This window comes from Peromyscus eremicus, chromosome 14 (assembly GCF_949786415.1).
Source record: "Peromyscus eremicus chromosome 14, PerEre_H2_v1, whole genome shotgun sequence".
NCBI classification, from domain to species: Eukaryota; Metazoa; Chordata; class Mammalia; order Rodentia; family Cricetidae; genus Peromyscus; species Peromyscus eremicus.
In genome coordinates, this window is record NC_081430.1 from 2,053,283 (window position 1) to 2,075,366 (window position 22,084).

A 22,084-nucleotide genomic window follows, 5' to 3' on the forward strand; every position below is an offset into this window, starting at 1 on the left:
CGCGTGCGTGCGTGCGTGTGAGAGAGAGAGAGAGAGACAGAGACAGAGACAGAGACAGGCAGGCAGGCAGTGAGTGTGAGTGTGTGAGTGATTTGTCTGCCTATCTTACTTTCTTTAGCCATTGCAGATCTTGGTACTTGCCATCTATCCCACTCTCCCTCATTGTGTTCACTGAATAATCAGTCCTCTGGAGACAAGACAGTTTTCATTAAGAAACTCAGCTTCTGAGTACCTTTTTTTTTTTTTCAGACTAGAGCCCTGGTTCCTCCCCTCATCTTTGGCTACATGGAGTTTCCCCCTCTACTACCTGTGCATTTATTCTTGCTCAGTTTGGTTTTGAGCAAGCTCTTATCAACATATTGGTACTTTCCTTTTTGCCTTGGAAATCTCCCGATTTCTTCTCCTTGGATGCAAACTTAACATTTTCTAATCTAATCGAAATTAAAGTAAGAGTGCTCTTTAGTTACTGTTTGTTCTCCTTTTATCCTCTTACCTATATTTCTCATGAGAGTGATACCTTCTTTTGTCTTCATTTCATTCTGTTGATTTCTCAGCTAGGTGAAACTAATAAGTCTGACTATTTTGCACCATTCTATGAAATTGTTCTCATTAAGTTAACCAGTGACCTACTTCTTAATTGCCAAATTCAGTGTATGTTTTTTAGTACTTACCTCTTGGGTCCATCTGTTTGTTTGTCAAAGAAGCTACTGAGAGGAAATATGATTATTTTAGACAGAGATTCTCATTAATATTTCACATTTCGTAGTCTGTATCTTCTGATATTGTTATTACTTTAATAACTTCCTTGGGAGAACTCCAAAATACGTTGGTTGTGAAGCATCTTCCATTTTTATAGCATGCACAGTCCCTGTAGTGTGTCGTAGTGCTGCTTCAAATTCCAGGCAGGCCGTGTTAAGGAATGCTACCATCTGCAGAGCTGAAGATTACAGACAAAGTAACAGATTGTCTAAGTAATATTTTGGCAGAATGTATCTAAGGGGAAGTTTTCCTAGTTAGGAACATGTTCTTTCTGATTATGCATGTTCATGCTTAACAAAAATATTCTACTAGGAAGTTTAATTCATGGATTAGACAGACAATAAACTTAATTTTACTTTATTCAAAAAGTAAAAGGCTAAACCTATAACCATGAAGATAAAGTTAATTTATATAGCAAGTCCTATTAATGATCTGTGAGTCATGAATATTTTCAAAATATGGTTTCTAAGCCTTTTGTCTATTCTTTTCTCTTTTAGTTTCCAGATAATAATATTGATTCAGCAACCCATTGGGTTATGATCCATATTTTTAAATTTCAACAGAAACAAGCAAAGTGAACACTATCTTTATGAACTATTTGAAATGAAAACAGAATTTCTCTTTCTCATTTAAGACTTCTCCCAGAATATCTCATCATAAATAAATATGCTTCAGTACCCTCCATAGTCCATATTAATAATTTACCTGCCATGTCTGACTACCACCACCACCTAAATGTAAGCCTCATAAGACAACGAGTGCCCTTCATGGAGGTGGCATCCTCAGTGGCCCACAGCAGGGATTCAGTAAATACTAACAGACAGAAAGAAGAGGGAGGGAATGGGGAAAGATGCTGTGCTCTTTCACGAAAACTTAGTATTTACAAATGGGTGAGGGGATGGTGGTTAGCGAGATTGCTCAGTGGTTAACAGCATTGGCTTCTCTTCCAAGATTTGACTCTTAATCGTCATTATTGCCAGGCATAATGATGCACACCTTTAATCCTAGCACTCAGGAGGCAGAGGCAGGTGGATTTCTGTGAGGCAAGCCTGGTCTACACAGTGAGTTCCAGCCCAGCCAGGACCACATAGTGGGACCCTATCTTTAAAAAAAAAAAAAATCAAATCTTACAAGAATTAAAACAAATAAAGTATATATTTATGAGTGCTTTTTTATTTTGCTTTGGTTGGGAGGAGTCAGTAAGATGATGAGGAGTTTATGGCCAGCCTAGACCACACTACATCTTATCTTAACAACAACAGCAACACAAACACATTACAATTGCCAGGAAGCTAAATGATGCATTTTCGTATTTTGTTTTGTTTTGTTTTGAGGGTTTTTTTTGGGAGGTGAGGGGGTATATGTTCATTGTATATGGTCTTATGTTACATCTGGACATTTATATAAGTATATAATATATTTTGATAACATTCTCCATACCCTCCTATCTTTTTCTTCTTCCCCCACCTGCCTCTTATTAGTTTCCTTTATTTCCTTAGACAGTTTCATTTCACTTCTACTCTGATATCTCAAATATGTGTGTGTGTGTACATATATCTATGACTTTATGTAAACAATATAGTTCTTAAAAGTTAAGGACACACACACACACTGCAAGAGTAACCTCATTTTTATTTAAAGTACCTTTTAGAGTTTTTATTCTTGCAATTAAAGCATTTTACTATAGTTTTTTTTAAAGTATTGTGTTTTGTTGGTGTGTGTGTGTGTGTGTGTGTGTGTGTGTGTGTGTGTGTGTGTGTATGTGTGTGTGTGTGGTGCTAGGGGATCAAACTCAGGAACAACCTCGAGTCTTGTATGGTGTTTTGAATAAAAATGGCTTCCATGGCAATTAAATGTTTGCCTTTTTAAGAGTTGCTGTTACCACAGTGTCTCTTCACATCAATAGAAACCCTAAGATACCTTGATTTTTTTGTTTGTTGGTTTGTTTTTGAGATAGGTGCCCACTATAGAGCCCAGGCTGCCCTGAAACTCATTGTGCATGCTGGCTGAGCTAGTGATCTCCTTGCATCAGTTTCTGGAGTGCTCAGTGTTATAGTGTATGCTATTGTGCTTGGCTTCTCTGTATAGTCCTAAGGAGCAAATAAGTCATCATTTACCAGACATGGAGGTATACACCTGTGATCCTGGCATTCAGGAGGAAGATTAGGGGTTAGAGGCCAGCGTGGGCAGTTTAGGGAGTTCCAGGCCTATCTGAAAACCATAACAATAGCAAGTGACACCCTATCTCAAAATCTTAACAATGACAATGACAACCAAAGCACCATTCATTCTAAACATTCTGTATAAACATAATAGAGGAAATTTGTAGTCTTTTCAAAATGAGGACTAATTGCTGTGAGGGCTTGAGAAATGTTTATGTGACTAGAAGAGAGTAAGTCAAGTAAGTGCTTAGGTTTGACAGGATATTTTTAATAGATCTGATAGGGTACTTTTGGTAGCTCTGATAGGGAGATTTTAATCATTTTATTTTTTCATTACAATTTTTCACTAACTTTCTGTGTTTCTTAAAATTTTTTTATTTAAAAATATATAATTTTGACAGGCAGTGGTGGCACACTTCTTTAATCCCAGCACTCGGGAGGCAGAGTTAGGCGGATCTCTTGAGTTTGAGGCAAGCCTGGTCTACAGCATGAGTTCCAGGACAACCAGGGATACACAGAGAAACCCTGTCTCAATGCCCCTGCAAAAGTATAATTTTATATACATTTTATATATGATATTTTATGCCTAGAAGAATTTTTCGAACCTCAAACCTTCTTTGTAACCAAGATCACAGAAGAGCATTGCCTGTGTCCTAGATGCTCCCCTCCTCCTCCCTTCTAATTTTTGCCTGGCCCATTTAACAATTTCTAATTTCTAATGTAATATCTTTTTAAAAAACATTGCTACTTCATTTTACTCAGATAAAATCATAGTTTTTGTGCTCCTGTGTCTGCTATTCAGTTTATCTTTCTCAGCATATTTCTTAGTCCTCCATATTACATGGACTTGTAAATCATTTCCCATTTTATAAAACATCCCACTTGTGAATGTACTTTAGGGTATTTACCATAAGACATTTGGGTAGTTTCTTATTGAGCTAGTTCAGATAGTGCTAATTAACATGACAGTTCTGTACAGTTACTGGGAATAAATTCAGAAGTTAAGAATTGGTAGGCAGAATAATAACTCTCAGAGTGACATGTTCTAATCTCCAGAAGTTGTCTGGTGCCACATACAGCAGAATAGACTTTGCAAATGTGACTTTAGAATCTTGAGATGAGATTATCTTGAATCCTGTGGGTGGACACACTGTAATCATACAGTCCTGAGAAAAGTAAGATTCAGATAGAAGAGTTAGAGGAGCAGCCATAATAGAGAATCAGAGGCCAGAGGGATCTACTGCTGAGAAGCAGCATAAACCAAGGAACGTAGGGAGATGAAAAAGACAAGAGTCCTTTGTTCCCTAGAACGTTCAGAGGGAAAGGGCCCAACAGATATTTCAGTTTTGACTTAGTCTTTTGCCAGATTATTCATGTAAACATCCAGGCTTGTAATGATTTGTTGTAGTAGCTTCAGGAGATCGCTATAGTTGGTCATGTAGCTGTGGATGATGGCTTCAGCAGACACTGTCCAAGAGGTGTTCGATGTGATGTGTCAGTTTGAACTCCAATTGGTTGTATATATGTTTCGTATTTCTGTCAACCCTTGGCATTGTTAGTGTTTTTTTAGCCATTCTTGTGGTGTTTTCATTCAGTCACATTTTTATTTAATTTGAATATGTTTTATAGATGTTATTTTTACAGCTTTTCCATGTGCACATTCACCATCTGTATTCTCTTTTATGGAGTGTGTGATAGTTCTCTGTGGAACTGTCAGGCTTATTGATTCATAAGATTTATTTGTAGGGGGCCGGAGAGATGGCTCCGAGGTTAAGAGCACTGACTGCTCTTCCAGAGGTCCTGAGTTCAATTCCCAGCAACCACATGGTGGTTCACAACCATCTGTAATGAGATCTGGTGCCCTCTTCTGGCCTACAGTTATGCATGTTGTATACATAATAAATAAATAAATTTTTTTTAAAAAAAGATTTACTTGTATATTCTGATGTATTTGAGTGTACTCTTTATCTCTGGAGTCTATTAATGTGTGTGCAGGCTGACAGGACTGTGGAATTGTCTGGATTTATTTGTATACTTCCTTTTTCCTCTTTGTTGCCTGCTGAGTTTGTACTGGCTAATGAGGTTGACTTGGGGGCAGTGCAGTTTTAATATGTCTCAGTGTAGCTTTCACTTTTCCCTGTTACTTAGACATTCTTCTCCTGGGATTTCAATTGAGAAGTTGGATGATTTTTGTCTCCTTAGCCGCAAAATACTGAGGTAAATCTAAATTGACTCTTTAGTGGTTCTAGGAATTTCCACCTTGTGAGACCCTATCTAGTTATAATGCAAGATTCAAGAAAAAAAAAAAAACCCTAGAAACCAAACAACATTGAAATAACTCAGTGTGTTAGGCTTTAGAAGTCTTTTATATTCCTTTCTACTTCCCCATTCACCTACTTTACTTATAAATATAGTTCGTCTCTGTTGAGCCCTGTGAAATATGCTTAAATGACAGGAAGAGCTGCTCTTATATCCTGTGAACTCTTAAATAAGTAGGTAGTCATATTATTATTGTTGTTAAGGTAGACTGTTGTGTGTGCTGTGGGTTAAACTCCAGTGACTAGTTCTAATAATATTGTAGAGAATTGGAATTTCTCTTTCATAAAATATGTATTTATGTGTTATTTTTGTGTGTATGTGTGTGTGCCTTTGTGAGTTTATGTGCACCAAGTGTAAGCAGGAGCTCCTGGAAGCCAGAAGAGGGCCCTCTCACATCAATCTTCAATCAAGAAAATGCCCTACAGACTTGCCTATAGGCCAATCATATGGAAACATTTTCTCAATTAATATTTTTTCTTCCCAGATGACCCTACCTGTGTCAAGTTGACATAAAAACTACTTTTATATTTATTGTTTTATTTATTAAATATTTATTGATATTTATATTACCTATATTATTCTATATTTATCAAATACTAGGTTAAAATCAAGTTATATGAACATATAAACACTTCAAAGAAAACTTAGCTTAAAGATTTAAGCACACAGTACTTATTGTAAGTTTTAAATATACTTGGTGTAATCACATATACTGAGATGACCTGGGAAGAGTTTAGTTGTGTGAAAGCCACAGCAGAGGTTTGTTCTATAAAGGTAAGATATGGGTATGAAAAAAAGTAAGTTTGCTGTTCATTAAACAACAAAAATTAAGTTATATAACTCAAAATTGCTTAATCTCTATTGTGGTATGTAAATTTAGCAGTGGTTTGAGGAAAATGGGCATTTCTTTACGTGCATGGGGTATATATAGTCAAGTACAGGAAATGCTCTTTAAGAAGATAGGATTACAAGGCCCAGTAAGTGCAAAAGTAGCATAAAGCATTGTTAGAACATAACCGTGAGAATATCATTAGGTTGAGGGAGCTCAAGAGTTGTGAAAGGCTTGAAAAATCTTCTCTTAGAAAGTCTCATCTGCCACGGTTTTATGAGTTGTCTGAAGACAGAACACAACACAGCCAGCAGCATGGGCAATATCATGTTGTTTTGTTGGCTCCTAGTACATCCAGAGGTTGTGGGGAGACGGGGCATAGGCTTACATGCATGGTGCTTACACAGCTAGAGGCAGCGTCACAGGTAAAGAACCTTGGATTTGGTGAACCTACTGTCAGTAGTAGTGAGCTGTGCAAAACCCTGCCTTCTCTCAGCAGAAGGGAGACACCTTTCTCAAGGTTGCTTTTTACAAGTACACAATCAGCCAGACACTTGTTCTATTGGCACACTCTGGAAGAAAATATGATAGGAATCCATCATGCAAGGGCCCATGGTGGATTGCTTCTTCATCAGGGAGAGGGAAGGAGCCTAAGAAGTTCTTTCTCAGCTAATTTCCTTTGGAAAATTACAAGACACTGTAAATATTTAAAGTATAGAAGTTGATAAAATTGGATTTTTTGTTTGTTTGTTTGTTTGTTTCTCGAGATAGGATTTCTTCTCTGTGAAACAGCCCTGGCTGTCTCTGTAGACCAGGCTGGCTTCAAACTCACAGAGATCCACCTTCCTCTGCCTCTTGAGTGCTGGGATTAAAAGCATGCACCACCACCATGCAGCTAAGTTTTGATTCTCACACAACTTTGTCAGACTATCACAGCAATAAAAATTAAGCCAAACCTAGAATTCTAGTACTTTGGAGGCTAAGGAAGGAGGATTACTGCAAGTTTGATGCCAGACTAGACTACACAGTAAGTTACAGGCCAGCCTGAACTACCTTTTATGATCCCTTCCCACCTAATTTTGTTTCCCTCCCCCAGCAAACACTAGTCTGCTTTGCATATTTGTATGTTTCCGTGTCATTCTGTGCAGACTAAACTGTATAGAGTAGATTGTGTATTTTTCCTTGTCTGTCCTCTTTCTGGTGTGTGCTTTTATTAAGGGTTATCCATACTTCAGTGTGCTTTCACTGCTGGATAGCACCCATATGTGTGTGTGTGTGTGTGTGCGTGTGTGTGTGTGTGTGTGTGTGTGTGTGTGTGTGTGTGTGTGTGTGTTAATCTGGTTCGTGTATGTAACTGTTGATGACATTAGGTTGTTTTCAATTTTTGGCTTCTCTTGGGTACCTCCTATCTGGGAATATAAAATGGCAGAACTCATACACACACACCTTTTTTCTTTAACAATGTGTTTGAGAGTTTCACTTTTATATCTTCAACATTTTATATAGACATTCATTTTGTTTCTTTTTAAAGACATGAACAGTTAATACAATTGTGTTAGTTGTAGTTCTGATTTACATTTGGCAATTTACTGAACATGTTTAGTCCTTATTTGCCATACATAGACCTTCTTTAATGATGGTCCCCATAAAAAATTTTCCAATTTTATATACTCCAGCTATAAATGCTTTGTCCAATCTGTGGGGACACATTTTCCCACTCTGGGCTTGTCTTGTCATAATCTCAGCAGTGCTTCTTGAGGAAAAGACACTTTTGATTTAGACTGTCCGTGACTCCTTCCGTTACTGTGATTGGGCTTTCAGATCATGTCTTACCCACGGAAAGGAAAGTTTTCTCTGGAAAGTTAAATCTTTTGTGAATTAGTTTCTAAATAAGATGCAAAGATATTAAATTGCAATGGTATGCATATCAATATTCAGTTGTTACATTTTTTGACAAGGACCCTCCCCAGCTCACCTTTGCACTTTTGTCAAAGTCAGTTTTCCATGTATTTGTCTGTGCATGAGCTTTTGCACTCTCTACATTGTTGTTAACATGTGTGCTGATCTTTATCTAGTACCAGTTGTTTTTATTGTCATAGTTTTACAAATCTTGAAATCATACAGAATTATTCCTCTAACTCATTTTCTCAAAGTTAATTTTTCTATTCTAGGTCTTTTCAATTTCCATAGGAATTTTTAGTCATTTTCTTAATTTCTACCAAAGGTCTGCATTGATTTTTGTATGAGATTGCATTTAATGTGTAGATAAATCTGGGCATAATCCACATCTAGCAATTAATCTACTGAACTATTTAGGTCTTCTTCAGCTCAGCATTGTTTCCACATTGTCTTCATATTTTGTTAGATATACAGCTAATAAGTTCCTATATTAATGCTATTGCTAATATATTGTTTTAAAATTTCAATTCTGCTTAGTTATTGCCAGTATATAGACATGGATTGTTTGCTTGTTGAACTTACATACAGCGACTTAAACTCATGTAAATGAGCACACTGCCTCTTATATAGTGCTACCTGCTCTCTAATCTGAAAGCCTGTTTTCCACTTACTGTGCTGACAGTGCTGATCCCGCTGAAGGGTTTCTAGACTCTTCTCTTCCATTATAGGTGTCCATTTCAGATTCCACTTCTCCTTAGACTTATTATAGGAGTAAATGTTAGCCTGTTTTTTATTTTTAAATGTTTTTCTTCCATTAAAAGATAATGTGATTTTTTTTCTTAGAAGTTTGTTAATATGATGAATAATACTGATCCTAAAATGTTAAAACTAGTGATTAATTTCTGGAGTAATTCTCCTCAATCATGCTGTATCCTCTTTAAATATTGGTGGATTAGATTTGGAAAAGTTTTATTTTTAATGTTTGCAACTACATTCATGAGAAATGTTACTCTTTTTTAATATATAATTTATTTTTATTTTGTGTTCATTGGTGTTTTGCCTGCATGTATGTCTGTGTGAGGGTTTCTGACACCCTGAACTGGAGTTATAGACAATTGTGAGCTCCCATGTGGGTGCTGGGGATTGAATCCAGGTCGTCTGGAAGAATGGTTAGTGCTCTTAACTGCTGAGCCATCTCTCCAGCCCCAAGAAATGTTATTCTTTTTATTTGTTTCCCCCTTACTGTCTTTTGTTTTGCTATCAAAACATTCCAACAGAATTAGATAGATACTGTTTAAGAAAGAAATAGTAGGCCTGGAGAGATGGCTCAGCGGTTAAGAGCACTGACTGTTCTTCCAGAGGACCTGGGTTGGCGGCTCACAACTGTCTGTAACTCTAGTTCCAGGGGATCTGACACCCTCACAAGGACACACACGTGGGCAAAACACCAATGTACATAAATACAAATACATAAACTATTTTTAAATGAAAGAGTTAGATCCAATATTTCTATGTACCTTTTTTAAAAATCAATTATCAAGAGAAGGATATATTCAACTAAAATTGTGAATTTTGTCTTTTTTTTCTTTTTGGTTTTTCGAATAGGGTTTCTCTGCATGGCTCTGGCTGTCCTGGAACTTGCTTTGCAGACCAGACTGGCCTCAAACTCAGAGATCCTCCTGCCTCTGCCACCCAAGTGCCATGATTCAAGGCATGCACCACTACCACCTGGCGGAATTTTGTCTGTTTTTAATGTAGATAACATTTTAGAATATGTGGTCTTTGTACCAAATGCAATGAATAATTATTGGTATAATTTTCAAAGGTGTCGTTGGAACCTGTCTTTATTCTTTAGTAGTGGTCTGTTTGTTCAAATATTGATTTGCTACCTCTTATTGCCTTATGATTTATCTAATACATATTTTGCTTGGCAGCTTCTATGTTTTTGAAACAGGCATTTGAAGGAGAATACCCTAAACTATTACGTCTTTATAATGACTTATGGAAGCGTCTTCAGCAGTACAGTCAAAATATCCAAGGAAATTTCAGTACAAGTGGAACTGCTGACCTTTTTGTTGACCTCCCACACATGGAAGATGATACACAAGACATGTTCATACTGAAAAGGCCAGATTATGAGTATGTTTTATTTAATGTGAATGTATGGATTATTGGCATTTTAGGAATTTTGTTTTCTGTTTTCCTTATAAACTAGAAATTGAGAATATACTAAGCTTCTAAGTCTTTGGAATGACTGGTGTATTTTGCAAAACTTGTACTACAAACATTAAATTGACCTGTGGCTGAGCACTGTATCTGCTGCCAGAATGGGTTTTGAAGTTTAAGACTATGCTGGGTAATAAGAAGCTGAATGATAAACAGATGAAATCTTTGTCTTTGAGTTGATCTGGTGTATGCTGAAACTGCCAGGGAAATAAATCTTATGCTGGGATAGTTCCTCAGTCAATGTTTTAGAAAATACCAAGTACAGTCAGATCTATCCCAAGAAATCCCTTCAGTCACCACAAAGCACATATTTTATAACCATCTTGAAGAACTACATTGGAAACCAATATATTATGTCTATGAATTCTACCCTGCCAGCTTTCCACAAAAACTGATAAGAATTTCACATTTCTGTGTGAGTGCCAGATAAAGTGATTAACTTTCTTCCAATTCTAAAATCCTATTTATTTTCACAACACTGACTGAAGTAGCAATGGATTCTTATCACTTACTTAGTAAGAAAAAACACTGGGTAGGTTCTGTGTAATGTTAGCTGCTTGTTTCTCTTTTATGTGTTTTTCCTAAAACAGCTGGTTGTGTCTGCTAGTACTGACTAGTGAAGCACATGGCCAGGTTAGGCTGGAAGAGTAGCCGGAGACCAGATTATCTAAACCATTGTCTCCAAGAGGAGACAATGCTACAGGAATTTGATAATACATTAATAAGCAGTTGATATAAAATACCATATTCATTATCAGTGTATTTCTGGCTTACCTTTATTTTCAGTCCATGAACATGCACTAGGAAAGAACTGGAAGTAGCACAGACCAGGGGGAGTAATACTTTAGAAGACAGAATTCTGATTTTGTACTTTGTGCTTTTTGCTAGTCAAGATGTCTGTGGAGTCAATGTTGTCGTCATTGTGGCACCTGAGAGAAACAACCTAAAGCACAAAAGGCTTGTTTCCTGGTTTCTGTCCACGGTTAGGTGGCTCCAGTGCCTTTAGGATCCTGGCAAGTTAAAAAAAAGACATCCTGAGGAAAGCATGGTGGAGGGAAGCAGTCCACTTCATAGTGGCCAGGGCCAAAGAGGAGGGAAGGGGCAGGGGCAAGGTACAACTCTCAAGGGCTTGCTCCCAGGGACCTACTTCTTCCATGGGGCACCATCACCAACTTTCTACTTTCCCCCCCAGTAATCCATCCATATGATGAAGCCATCTGGGATTTCATCTATTTGTTAGGTCAGAGCCCAAAAAAAGTTTATGCAGCTTCCCAAAGCAGGCAGTTAGGCTCTCAATGTATGACTCTGTGAGGGACATCTCATATTCTAATCATAACAAATGGTACTGGCACAAGGATAGATTAGAATTCAAAGTGTACAAAGAGGTGCATTGTTGGGCAGTTGTGGGACACACCTTTAATTTCAGGACTTGGGAGGCAGAGACAGGTGGGTCTCTGTGAGTTCGAGGCCAGAACTGTTCTACAGAGCAAGAGCAAGTTCTAGAACAGCCAGAGATATGTAGAGAAGCTCTGTCTCAGAAAAAAAGAAAAGAAAGAAAGAAAAAGAAAAGATGCATTGTTTGTTAATTTGATTTTTAAAAGGAACATAATGACAAATGATGCTCAAATAATTAATAGTCATATGCAAAAATATGAAGTTGAACTCTTTTTCTGACTGTATATAAAAATGAACTAAAAGTGGATCAAAGACCTAAATGGACAGCATAAGAGTTAAACAGATGGCTTAGCAGTTGTAAGCAATTGTTGCTCACAGAGGACCTAAGTTCAGTTCACAGTACCCACATGGTGATGACTCATAACCATTCATAACTCCAGTTCCAGGGGATCTAATGCCTTCTTCTAAAGTCTGTGGGTACCAGCCATACACGTGGAATATACATATATATATATGTGTGTGTGTTTTTCTATATACATACACAAGATACATATATACATATTCTTATATATACACACACAGATGCATGAAAACAAAACACTCATACACAAAATAAATCCTTAAAAATTTTTAACATACAGTATAAATATCACAGGAGAACGTAAGGGCATATCTTCATGACTTAAGATATGGTAAAAGATTCTTAGATATGATACTAAAAGTCAAAGTGTAAAAGAATATATATGTATATGTGTGTGTATACATATATATGACTGCCTCAAAAGTAAAACCCTGAGTGCATCAAGATCACCAATAGTAGAAAATATTTGTACATATATGTAGATGTAACCAACTGTCTTATTAAACAAGAAACACAGAACCAATGCAAAGAAGAAAGCCAAGAGGTCAGAGCTAAGAGCTAAAACCTTACCCTTCCTCCTGCGGTGGTCCTACCTCTCCGAAAAAGAGCTACTTCCTGTGTTAAAATCTTTATAAAGACTTTCGGTTCTGCCTTCTCATTGGTTGTAAACCCAACCACATGACCGCCTCGTCACTGCCTGTCTGTATAGACCTCCAGGTTTTCTATGGTTGGTATTGAGATTAAAGGCGTGTGTCTCCAATGCTGGCTGTATCCCTGAACACAAAGAGATCTACCTAGCTCTGCCTACCAAGTGCTGGGATTAAAGGTGTGCGCCACCATTGCCCGGCTTTCCTATGGCTTGCTAATAGCTCTGACCCCCGGGCAACTTTATTTATTAACATACAAATATCATTTTAGTACAAAATAAAATATTCTTTATATAGGCTAGATACAAGCCAACATGTACGTGCTGGGAAATCAGCTCAGGTCCTCTCCAAGAACAACCAATGCTCTTAACCACGGAGCCATCAATTGATGGCTGACTGATAATTGCAGGGATCTTAAATATAAAACTATTGAACCATAGACTTTAAGAAATAAAATTGCATAATATATAAATTTATTTTAATAAAGCTCTTTGGTGGAAAACAAAGAGGTACATTATATTTTTTTCTGAAAACCTTTGTTATTTTAAAATAAATAAGCTAAATCTTCTTAGATCAAAATAATGGGGAAATCATAGAAGACAGATCAAATTGCAAATGAAACAAACTAGAACATGTCCAGTTGAGGAAAGTTATAGTCCATGGTTTTAGTCGGTGAGACTGAACAGCTAAGTGATGGAGCTGTGGGTTGGGCTTCAGACCTTTTGATATGAAGCAGTGTAGAAATGGTTAATGACATTTGCTTTCTCCCTGATACTCCACTTTTGTTTCTTGTAGCATTTACTACTATCATTCTGTATTGAGCTCATGACTTACTTTCAAAAAGTGTGTGAATATTCTGCTTGTGTGTATGTGTGCCATTTGTATGCCTAGTACTCAATGGAGGCCAGCAGAGGGTGTTGGATCCCTTGAAACTGGAGCTATAGAAGATTGTGAGCTGCCATGTGGGTGCTGAGAGTTGAACCCAGGTCCTCTGGAAGAGCAGCCAGTGTCCTTAACCACTCCACGCTACCTGTCCAGCCTGTTGTTTGACTTTTTATGTATCTTCTGTTAGCTTGTGAACTTTACATGGCCAGTGTACTATTTTTTCACCAAGCACGTTGCCAAATTTCCATGTCCATGAAATACTTGGCAGATTATAAAGACTTAGTGATATTAGTGGAAAGAGAAGAGATAGGAAAGGGTGGAACATATGGAAAGTCCCCTTTATGCTTGAACTTCACCTGCCCCCTTTTCACTGGTCTGTAAAGTACTATTTGTTTTTTTTATCTTCTTACCACTTATCGAAGTGCCTGGTGCATGTTGAGTGAACTACTTACTGAATGAGAAAGAAGCAAGAGATAACTCTGGAATTTTGCTTCAGGAGCCAAGAGCAGTCTACCTTTAGGCTTGTGGATTAGACAAGAAGGGTGAGAAAGAGAGAGACTGTTGCTTGTACACAGAGAGAAGGTCAGATGTTGTCAAGGTTGACGGGTAAGACAAAGGGAAGTTTGCTCTCTAAGGAATAAGAGTGGAAAGGTTGGTGAAGGGATGGTAAGCAGAGGATGTGAAAAAACAGGCAATTAATCATAGGAGTAAAGCAGTTTAATAATGGAGAAAGGCATTTGCTAGTAATTAAAAGAACACTGTAAGATCCAGTCTTTGACTGTTAAATGGGATCCTGCAGGAATTGCTGGGGCCAGTGAAGAATAAAGGAGAGTTTGGGAAGCAGAATTTTTGTTTTGTGAAGAGTACTGTAAAACAAATGAGAACTCCACTCAAGAACCTTTATGCAATTATAGGACTTTTACGAGTAGTATTTCTTCATTTTGCCTTCATTCTTGCTAGTATCCCAAGAATGGACATCTGTTGAAGGCTGACCTCTGTATCCTTCCCCTAAGTTTGTAGGCTTTGTGAAAGATAGCAGCTGTGAATAAAAAGGGTTGAGCTAACATGAGAGGAATCTGCTGGCTGCCTCTCTTGGGTATGCTTGATAGTCTATAAATAGCATAGAATTAATAGGCTCCTGCAGTATTCTTTTAATTTCAATCCAGTAAATACATGCTATACTACATAGCTAAGATTTACACTTAAAATGCTTATATAATCCTTAATAGATGTTCAGTTATGAAACATGTTTCTAAAAGTGCATTTAAAACAAATTCTTGTTAATAGTTACATTCATTGGAGATATATTTTGAAATGTATTTACAACTACAGTTTATAACTATTACTTACCTTTTTAAATATTTTATTTTCACAGTCCAGAAAAGGCTTTGAAAGATTCACTGCAACCCTATGAGGCTGCTTATCTCTCAAAATCCCTATCGAGACTCTTTGATCCCATCAACTTGGTTTTTCCCCCTGGTGGGCGTAATCCTCCTTCCTCTGATGAGCTTGATGGCATCATTAAAACTATAGCAAGGTATGTATGTCTTGTGAAATAGCATGCCAGACTGCCTGCCCTGTTTGCCAGTGGCAGTACACTTTAATTTACCTCAAATTGTTCAAGTAGTTAGGTTTTCAATTCAGTTGATTTTATAGTGAATGAGCATTCACATAGTGCTTGAGAATCCAATTAATAAAGCCATTTAAATATAGATACAGTGTGTAGAGTACAGAAATCACCTATTATGGCCAGGCAGTGGTGACGGATGCCTTTAATCCCAACACTCAGGAGACAGAGGCAAGTGGATCACTGTGAGTTCTAGGCCAGACTGGTCTACAAGGCAAAGTTCTAAGACAGGCTCCAAAGCTAAACAGAGAAACTCTGTCTTGAAAAAACCACCACCAAAAAAAAAAAAGAAAGAAAGAAAGAAAAGAAAAGAAAAAAAATGGTTCCGGGGGGGGGGGGAGAAAAAGAAAAATGATCTGTTATAATTACTTTGCATCTTAGCAAGATGAAATTAAATCTAGCTCTTCATACTCTACTAACTTCCTAGTATTACATGGGAAAACAAATATGAAATAATCTTACAAACTGAAAAACTCAGACATATATAGAGATTTTAACCCAGAAATGTAGAAGGCACTTCATGAAAGAAACAGTATTAATAATTCTGATTAGCCTACATGTGTAACAGGCTGTCTTTTGGGCCACTAACCTGCTCCCACATCATGACGTGGAGACTCATTATTAATTATAAATGCTCAGCCTTATCTTATGTTTGTCCCACTAAGCTCTTATATCTTAATTTAACCTGTTTCTTTTTATCTACATTTTGCCTCGGGGCTTTGTACCTTTCTTTCATTCTATATGTCCTACTCATTGTCTGGCTGGCTTTCAACTGCTTAGCTAGCTAGCCCTGCCTATGTCTCTACTGGCTAGCTATTGTCCATTCACCACTCAGGTGCCTTAGTCAGACAAGATAAATGCAACACATCTTTACATAGTTAAACTAATATTCCACAACGTACTTAAGTTCACTACTTTAAGCTTTCCAAGTGAATGTGAATAGCTTTTAAACTAAAAAGGGAAGGTATATGCAGCGGTATGTGTCTCCGGCCCCACCCATGCTGTGGTCCTTATATTTATTATTATTATTATTATAAAATAATCACTCAGAGGCTTAATATTATTTATAAACTGTATGGCCAGGCTCCTTGCTAGCTAGCTCTTTCATCTTAAAATAACACATTTCTGTTAATCTATGTTTTGCCATGTGGCTGTGGCATTACAGGTCTGCTGGCATCTTGCTGCTCTTTGGGTGGCAGCTAGGTGTCTCCCACTCTGCCTTTCTCCTCCCACTATCTCCCTTGGATTTTCCTGCCTAGCTTCATCCTGCCCTGCCATAGGCCAAAGCAGCTTTATTTATTAGCCAATGGGAGAAATACATATTCAGAGCATACAGAAAGACATCTCAGAGCGGGTATCCACAGAGGTACTTCTGAGTACTTGCAGACAAATGCAGTTCACTGTGGCTTCAGAGGTATTCCAGTCAGATTAGAACTCCAGCCCTGACATAGCTGTCAAGTTGTCATAACAGTCTGTACTTTCATGATTGACATTTTGAAGAATAAAAATAGTGAGTGGCTGGGCAATATAGAACCATGAGGTAGAATTGTTTAAGTTCTTTCAGTCTACAGATTTGAGGATGGCACTTTACAGATGCAATACGTATGTGCATATCTGTAGCCGTGAATGTATCTGTACAGTGCTTCAACTGCCCTACACCTCTTATGATGTACTTTGACCTGATAAGTCTGGACTATGCTTTTCACCTTAGCAGCTTTTACCTTCTTAGTGTGCTTGTGGTGGGCAAGGTGCTATATTCAACTTAGTCTCTGTTACCTCATTCTGTAAATGTTGGGGAGGTTGATCATCAGGGATGACAGTGCTCTAGTCAGACATTATCTGGGGTTTGAAGAAGGGTGCTATGCTAGTGTTTAATAGAATGCAGACGGGAAGAGTTTCAGTACTACGTGAAGGGGCATTTTGTTTTATGTATCAAATACTGGTGTTGTTTCAAACTCTTTCGGTTTCTTTTTTGGTTTTTGGTTTTTTGGTTTTTTGAGACAGGGTCTCTTTGTAGCCCTGGCTGTTCTAGAATTCTTTATATAGACCAAACAGACCTCCAACTCATAGAGTTCTCTTGCCTCTGCCTCCCAAGTACTTAAGGCCAGCCAGGGCCTTGTGGTTTCTTTAGTTTCTTTAAAAAGTTAATCTGGCAAGTGCCAAAACTTCATCCACTTCAGAGATAATGCATTTCTTTCATGGTTTTCATGAGATTTTTAACTCTTGATATTCTTTCCATGGTTTTTGGGAAAATGTTCTCTTTCCTTCTACAGTCAAATCAAATGTCCTATCAGTTCACTGTTAAAGTTGACAATGAACATGACAGAGAAATACTTAAGAATCTAAAATTTTAAATATTAAAATGATAGTCTTATGCTGTCCATATATTTAAAGGTATTCTTTATGAGGCAGAATTAACTGGCATAGTTTATGCGGAGCGCAAGTGTCCGTATGTGTCATATGTAATTTATATGTTTAGCCTGTGTCCCTCCAAGGTCGTCATTTCCATTCAAGAGCTGTCACTCCCTTGCAGATGCTTGTGACTTGCAGTGCTGCTAATTGCACTTCTCAGTGTTAGCAAGAGTGCTCCTTTAAATCTCTACACAGTTTACCCCCCTAGTCACAGCCTGAACCCACACGTGGCTTGCTTTTATTAATGTGAAACTGATCATTAACAAAGCCATCTCAAAGCCCTTTTTCCTAATTCTGAATTTAGGGAGAAAAATGAAATATTGTAACCAATTCCTGGAAGCAATCAGCAAAATCTGTATGAAGATTCAACATGTTCCTTATTGGGCTTCAGGTTATATGATGCTTCTTGCTTTGTTGATGAATTATGTTGCTAATTGAAATCTGCTTTTGTTTTCTCTAGTGAACTCAATGTAGCTGCTGTTGATGCAAACCTCACATTAGCTGTATCAAAAAATGTGGCAAAGACTATCCAGTTATATGGTGTGAAATCAGAGCAGCTTGTAAGTGGTATTCCTTTATTTATAAATTTTAATGATTTGGTTAAAAATTCCTAGTTATACACTTCTTGAGTGACTATAATTAACATTATAACAATTAAATAATCCATTTATACTTATATCTGAGTTGTTTTCATTGGTTTTGTAATAATTTTTAGAGTAGCACGCTAAGTAATTGACGTGGACTGACCCACAATGGTAATTATATTATGAAGCTTCCTACTTTCAGTTCCAAATAGTGTTTGCTAATATGGTGTAATTTTCCATTCATCTTATAATTTTGACATAATTTAGAGGCATCTTTTTTTTTTTTCAAACTTTGTTTATTGAAAAGGAGCCATACAGAGACATGGGAGCTATTGGTAGGCAGAGATGAATAATTTTTCGTATTTGTAGATGTTCATAGCTTAAAGCACATGCACAAACGTGGTTTATTACCATAAATAAAATTTGATGTTGTGTCCAGTAGAATTTAGTTTAGCTACTTAAATGCCAGTAAAGAAATCTCTATGAGATTGGCCCTAGCAGAGGCTAAATGTTATAAGACAGAGCAGGCCTGCCTAGAAAATACTTTATTTTTGGTGAGGGCAGGTTGAGGGGTGGGTTTTGAAAATGGAAACTGTGTTAACTAATGATAGATTATGTGCTATTGGTGACAATCTGTGGTGAAATCTCTTGATCCTCCCTAACCAATGGTGAAGACTAGTAAAAACTCATCCTTTCTGTTTTTAATAATTTCATGTAACCAAATCATAGAAGGTCTTATAATAAAAAACCCAGAGCCAGATATTGTGATGAAAGCTGAAAGAACAGAGAAGCAGAACAGCCAGCCACTAGCTTACCTCTATGAAATCGTCAGCCTCAAGAGAGAGAGTCCCAGTGTGGCCTTGAACTCATAGAGATCTAGACAGATCTCTGCCTGCGGAGTCATAGAATTAATGGTGTGTGCCACCACTGTCTGACGTCTGTGTCTAATTTAGTGTCTGGCTCTGTCCTTTAATCCCCAGGTAAGCTTTATTGAGGTACACAATGTATCACCACATTTTCCCTTTTTTTTTTCTAAAATAATAAATGACGGTAATAACTAATATAAGAAAAACTATATGCAATAAGTATATACTATATATACAGGCAATAAATACATCAACACTGTCTAGTCCATTTGCATTTGACAAATTCAGAAAAAATACTGTTATTTATCCTATCTTTGTGAATCCAAAGGATTGTATCTAATTTACCTTCTATCCTAATTTTCATTACCAACTCAAAACTATTTTTGATGTCTTTCAGACTTACATACTTTACACCTCTTTAGTGAGTTTCTTTTCTGAATTTGTTAACAAGGAAAACTGTAACTATAACCATCTAATCTTCAACTCCCTCAGAGACCTGAGAAGAAAATAATATTAACTGAGTAAGCAGGAAGTGCAAACAAGCAACTTCTAAGAAGATGTGAGAAATGACAGAAACAGCTGGCTGCCTAGACGTGAGGTTCCTCTGCCACATTGGGGCATCTATCTTTAGCCTACAGGCCTAGCATATCTGACAGATTCATCTGTGAAGCAGGATTTTCTAAAGGGCCTTCGAACCTTGTCTTGGCAAGGATCAGCAGTCCTTTGTTTTGTGTCCTGCTTGTCCATTTTGGACAGCATACTGTCAGCAGTCGATCTAAGGGCACTTGCTTGCCCAGTGGCTAGTTTTGCCACGAAGAAAGTAAACTCTTTATGGAGTTTCTTCAATACCCATCATCTTCTCTGAAGTAGATTGGTGCTGCCAGGACATGTCTCATAGTCAGAAAAAAAAATAAGAATCTATGTTATTAAAACATCTTAAATGCCCTATTTTATGGATCTCTGAAGTGTTTGAAGATGACCTGTCTATCTAAAAGAAATTTCTGTTTAACCTTGAAAACATACCTAATATGACTACAAGTTTTATTATAATGACCATTAAATTGCATTTCTTCTATCCTAATTAGTTAGTAATAATAACTTTCAAGGACTAGCAATTTGCATTACATTGTTAAATAAACTTCATAGGTAAAATACCTTGAACAAGATTAAAAATATATGTACAGTATTTTCTAACAAAATCAATCTCAAATTTGTATCAGTATACATAATTTGTATACAATATACAAAATTCCAATCCAGTATAAAATATTTAAAACTAGTAATTGCCTTTTACAAGTAGATTCAATAATCTACTTTTTATCTTATATCTATATCCTCCCCTTTCTCTTTTCAGAGTAGATTCAATAATCTATCCTTTTATCCTATTATTTCTATATCTCTTTCTTTCAGAGTAGATTTAATAATCTACCTTTTATGTATATCCTCTTTTTTCTTTTTCTTTTTCTTTCCTTTTTAAACAAGAATCCTGAATCTAATCTTCTTGTTTAGCTTTTTTTCCTGACCATTATCAGTTAACAACTTGTAACCAACCATCCTAAACAATGACAATTATTCATAACCATTGAACAACCAAAAACCACCCATCTTGGGAATGTGGATGTCATTTTCTTAAAATTACTTTCTGCTGTCTGGGGGTGATGGCATCTTTTAGGGGATGCTGAAAAGAAAAATTTTGGGTTAATTGTCAAGTCCTGGGAGAGGTAGCTGTATCATTTGTTGTTGAGTCTCTGCATAATGGGAAAATGCAGGGCTTGTCTCAAGTCATTGCTCGAGTAGTCTGTGAGGCTGGATCATCTCAGCTAGCCATCTCAAAATTGTCCTGAGCAGTTTGTAGTCCAAAACAGATCTTTGAGTGGTATTTGTCATCTTAGTGATATTATTATCGTCCTGATGGAATCATTGTTGTGGGGCCCCATCATCCTTCTGGAGACTTCAAAGTCACTGTTAGGCTTGGTCATGGTTCCCTGCAGAAAACTGATAAGAGACTCAAACCCAAAGTCCTATACAGGAATCTAGATGAAACCTTTTTTCTAAAATTAGATAGTACTGTATATGACCATTAATATCACTACAAAAGTTTAAAATATATATATATATATATATTAATCTTATAAATTTTGATATAAAATTCATACCTTAAGAAGAGTTTTAAAGAGTCAAAATAAAACCAAAGAATTATAAGATTAGTTACAATAGAATAGTCCCTTAATTTTGGTTTTTCTTCTGTCCCATATCAGGTGGCTCTTCTGACATGATACAGAGATTTTGAATTTTCTTCTAACAAGCGTGCTTGGGTTTAGAGAAGAAGAGCCACACTCCAACTCTAAAGCCAACTTTAATTTTTCATTGAACTGGGACCACATACAGACCATTTGTGTGTCTGTAGAGAACAGGAGAAACAAACATTTAGGAAGACTTATCAGATGTTATCCTCTTGGATATGTAATATACCGATAGGCCAGTTTACTATTTTTCTTGGGATATTTTTCTGGATGATTTGTCCTTTTTCTTCAGATGCCTCATTTGTCCAGTGTTCTTCAGATTCCTTAGCCTTCATTCTTCAAGACAAAAACAAAAGCCTTATCCAACCCTAACTTTGGGAAGGTTCCAAATTTTTATCTAATATTTATCAATTTTGATTTGTAATTTCCCCTTAAATTTTTGTTTTATTTTCTAAAGCTTTATCTTTATCTTTTTATCTTCTATCATCCAGAGCAGTATGGTTTTTTACAATAGGAATTAGGTTCTTTAATTGTTCTGAGATGTTTCTTCCACAATGACAGGAAAGGACTGAACTGAATTTGACATAGGGGCCTACAAGAGGTCCCTCGGGTTTTAACGATGGCAAAGGCAAAGGATTGCCTTGTCTGTCTCTTGATCTACATTTATTAGTCCAATGTTTGCCTTTGCCACACCTTCTGCATAATCCAGAAAGGAGGGGCATTCTGTTGCCATTGTTCCTTGAAAAAACATTGTTTCTAGGAACACTTTGTTTACATTCCCTTTTTAGGTGACCTTGTGTACCACAATTGAAACACCTGACATTACTATTTTTCTTTAGACCTCTGGAAATCACATCTCTTATCCAAGTG

General features: G+C 36.9%; 1 protein-coding gene across 2 annotated transcripts in view; it reads left to right on the forward strand.

The window, feature by feature from the left end:
- Cog5 (component of oligomeric golgi complex 5) overlaps positions 1–22,084 on the forward strand; it is a 334,097-nt gene that overhangs the window by 228,385 nt on the left and 83,628 nt on the right. For both annotated transcript variants that reach the window (XR_009382819.1, XM_059279446.1), the window contains exons 12-14: positions 9,903–10,107; positions 14,858–15,019; positions 17,982–18,081. Coding sequence is in view for 1 of the 2 variants with exons in the window: in XM_059279446.1 (XP_059135429.1) it covers positions 9,903–10,107; positions 14,858–15,019; positions 17,982–18,081 (467 nt within the window). In the remaining variant the exon portion in view is untranslated. The remainder of the gene's footprint in view (positions 1–9,902; positions 10,108–14,857; positions 15,020–17,981; positions 18,082–22,084) is intronic.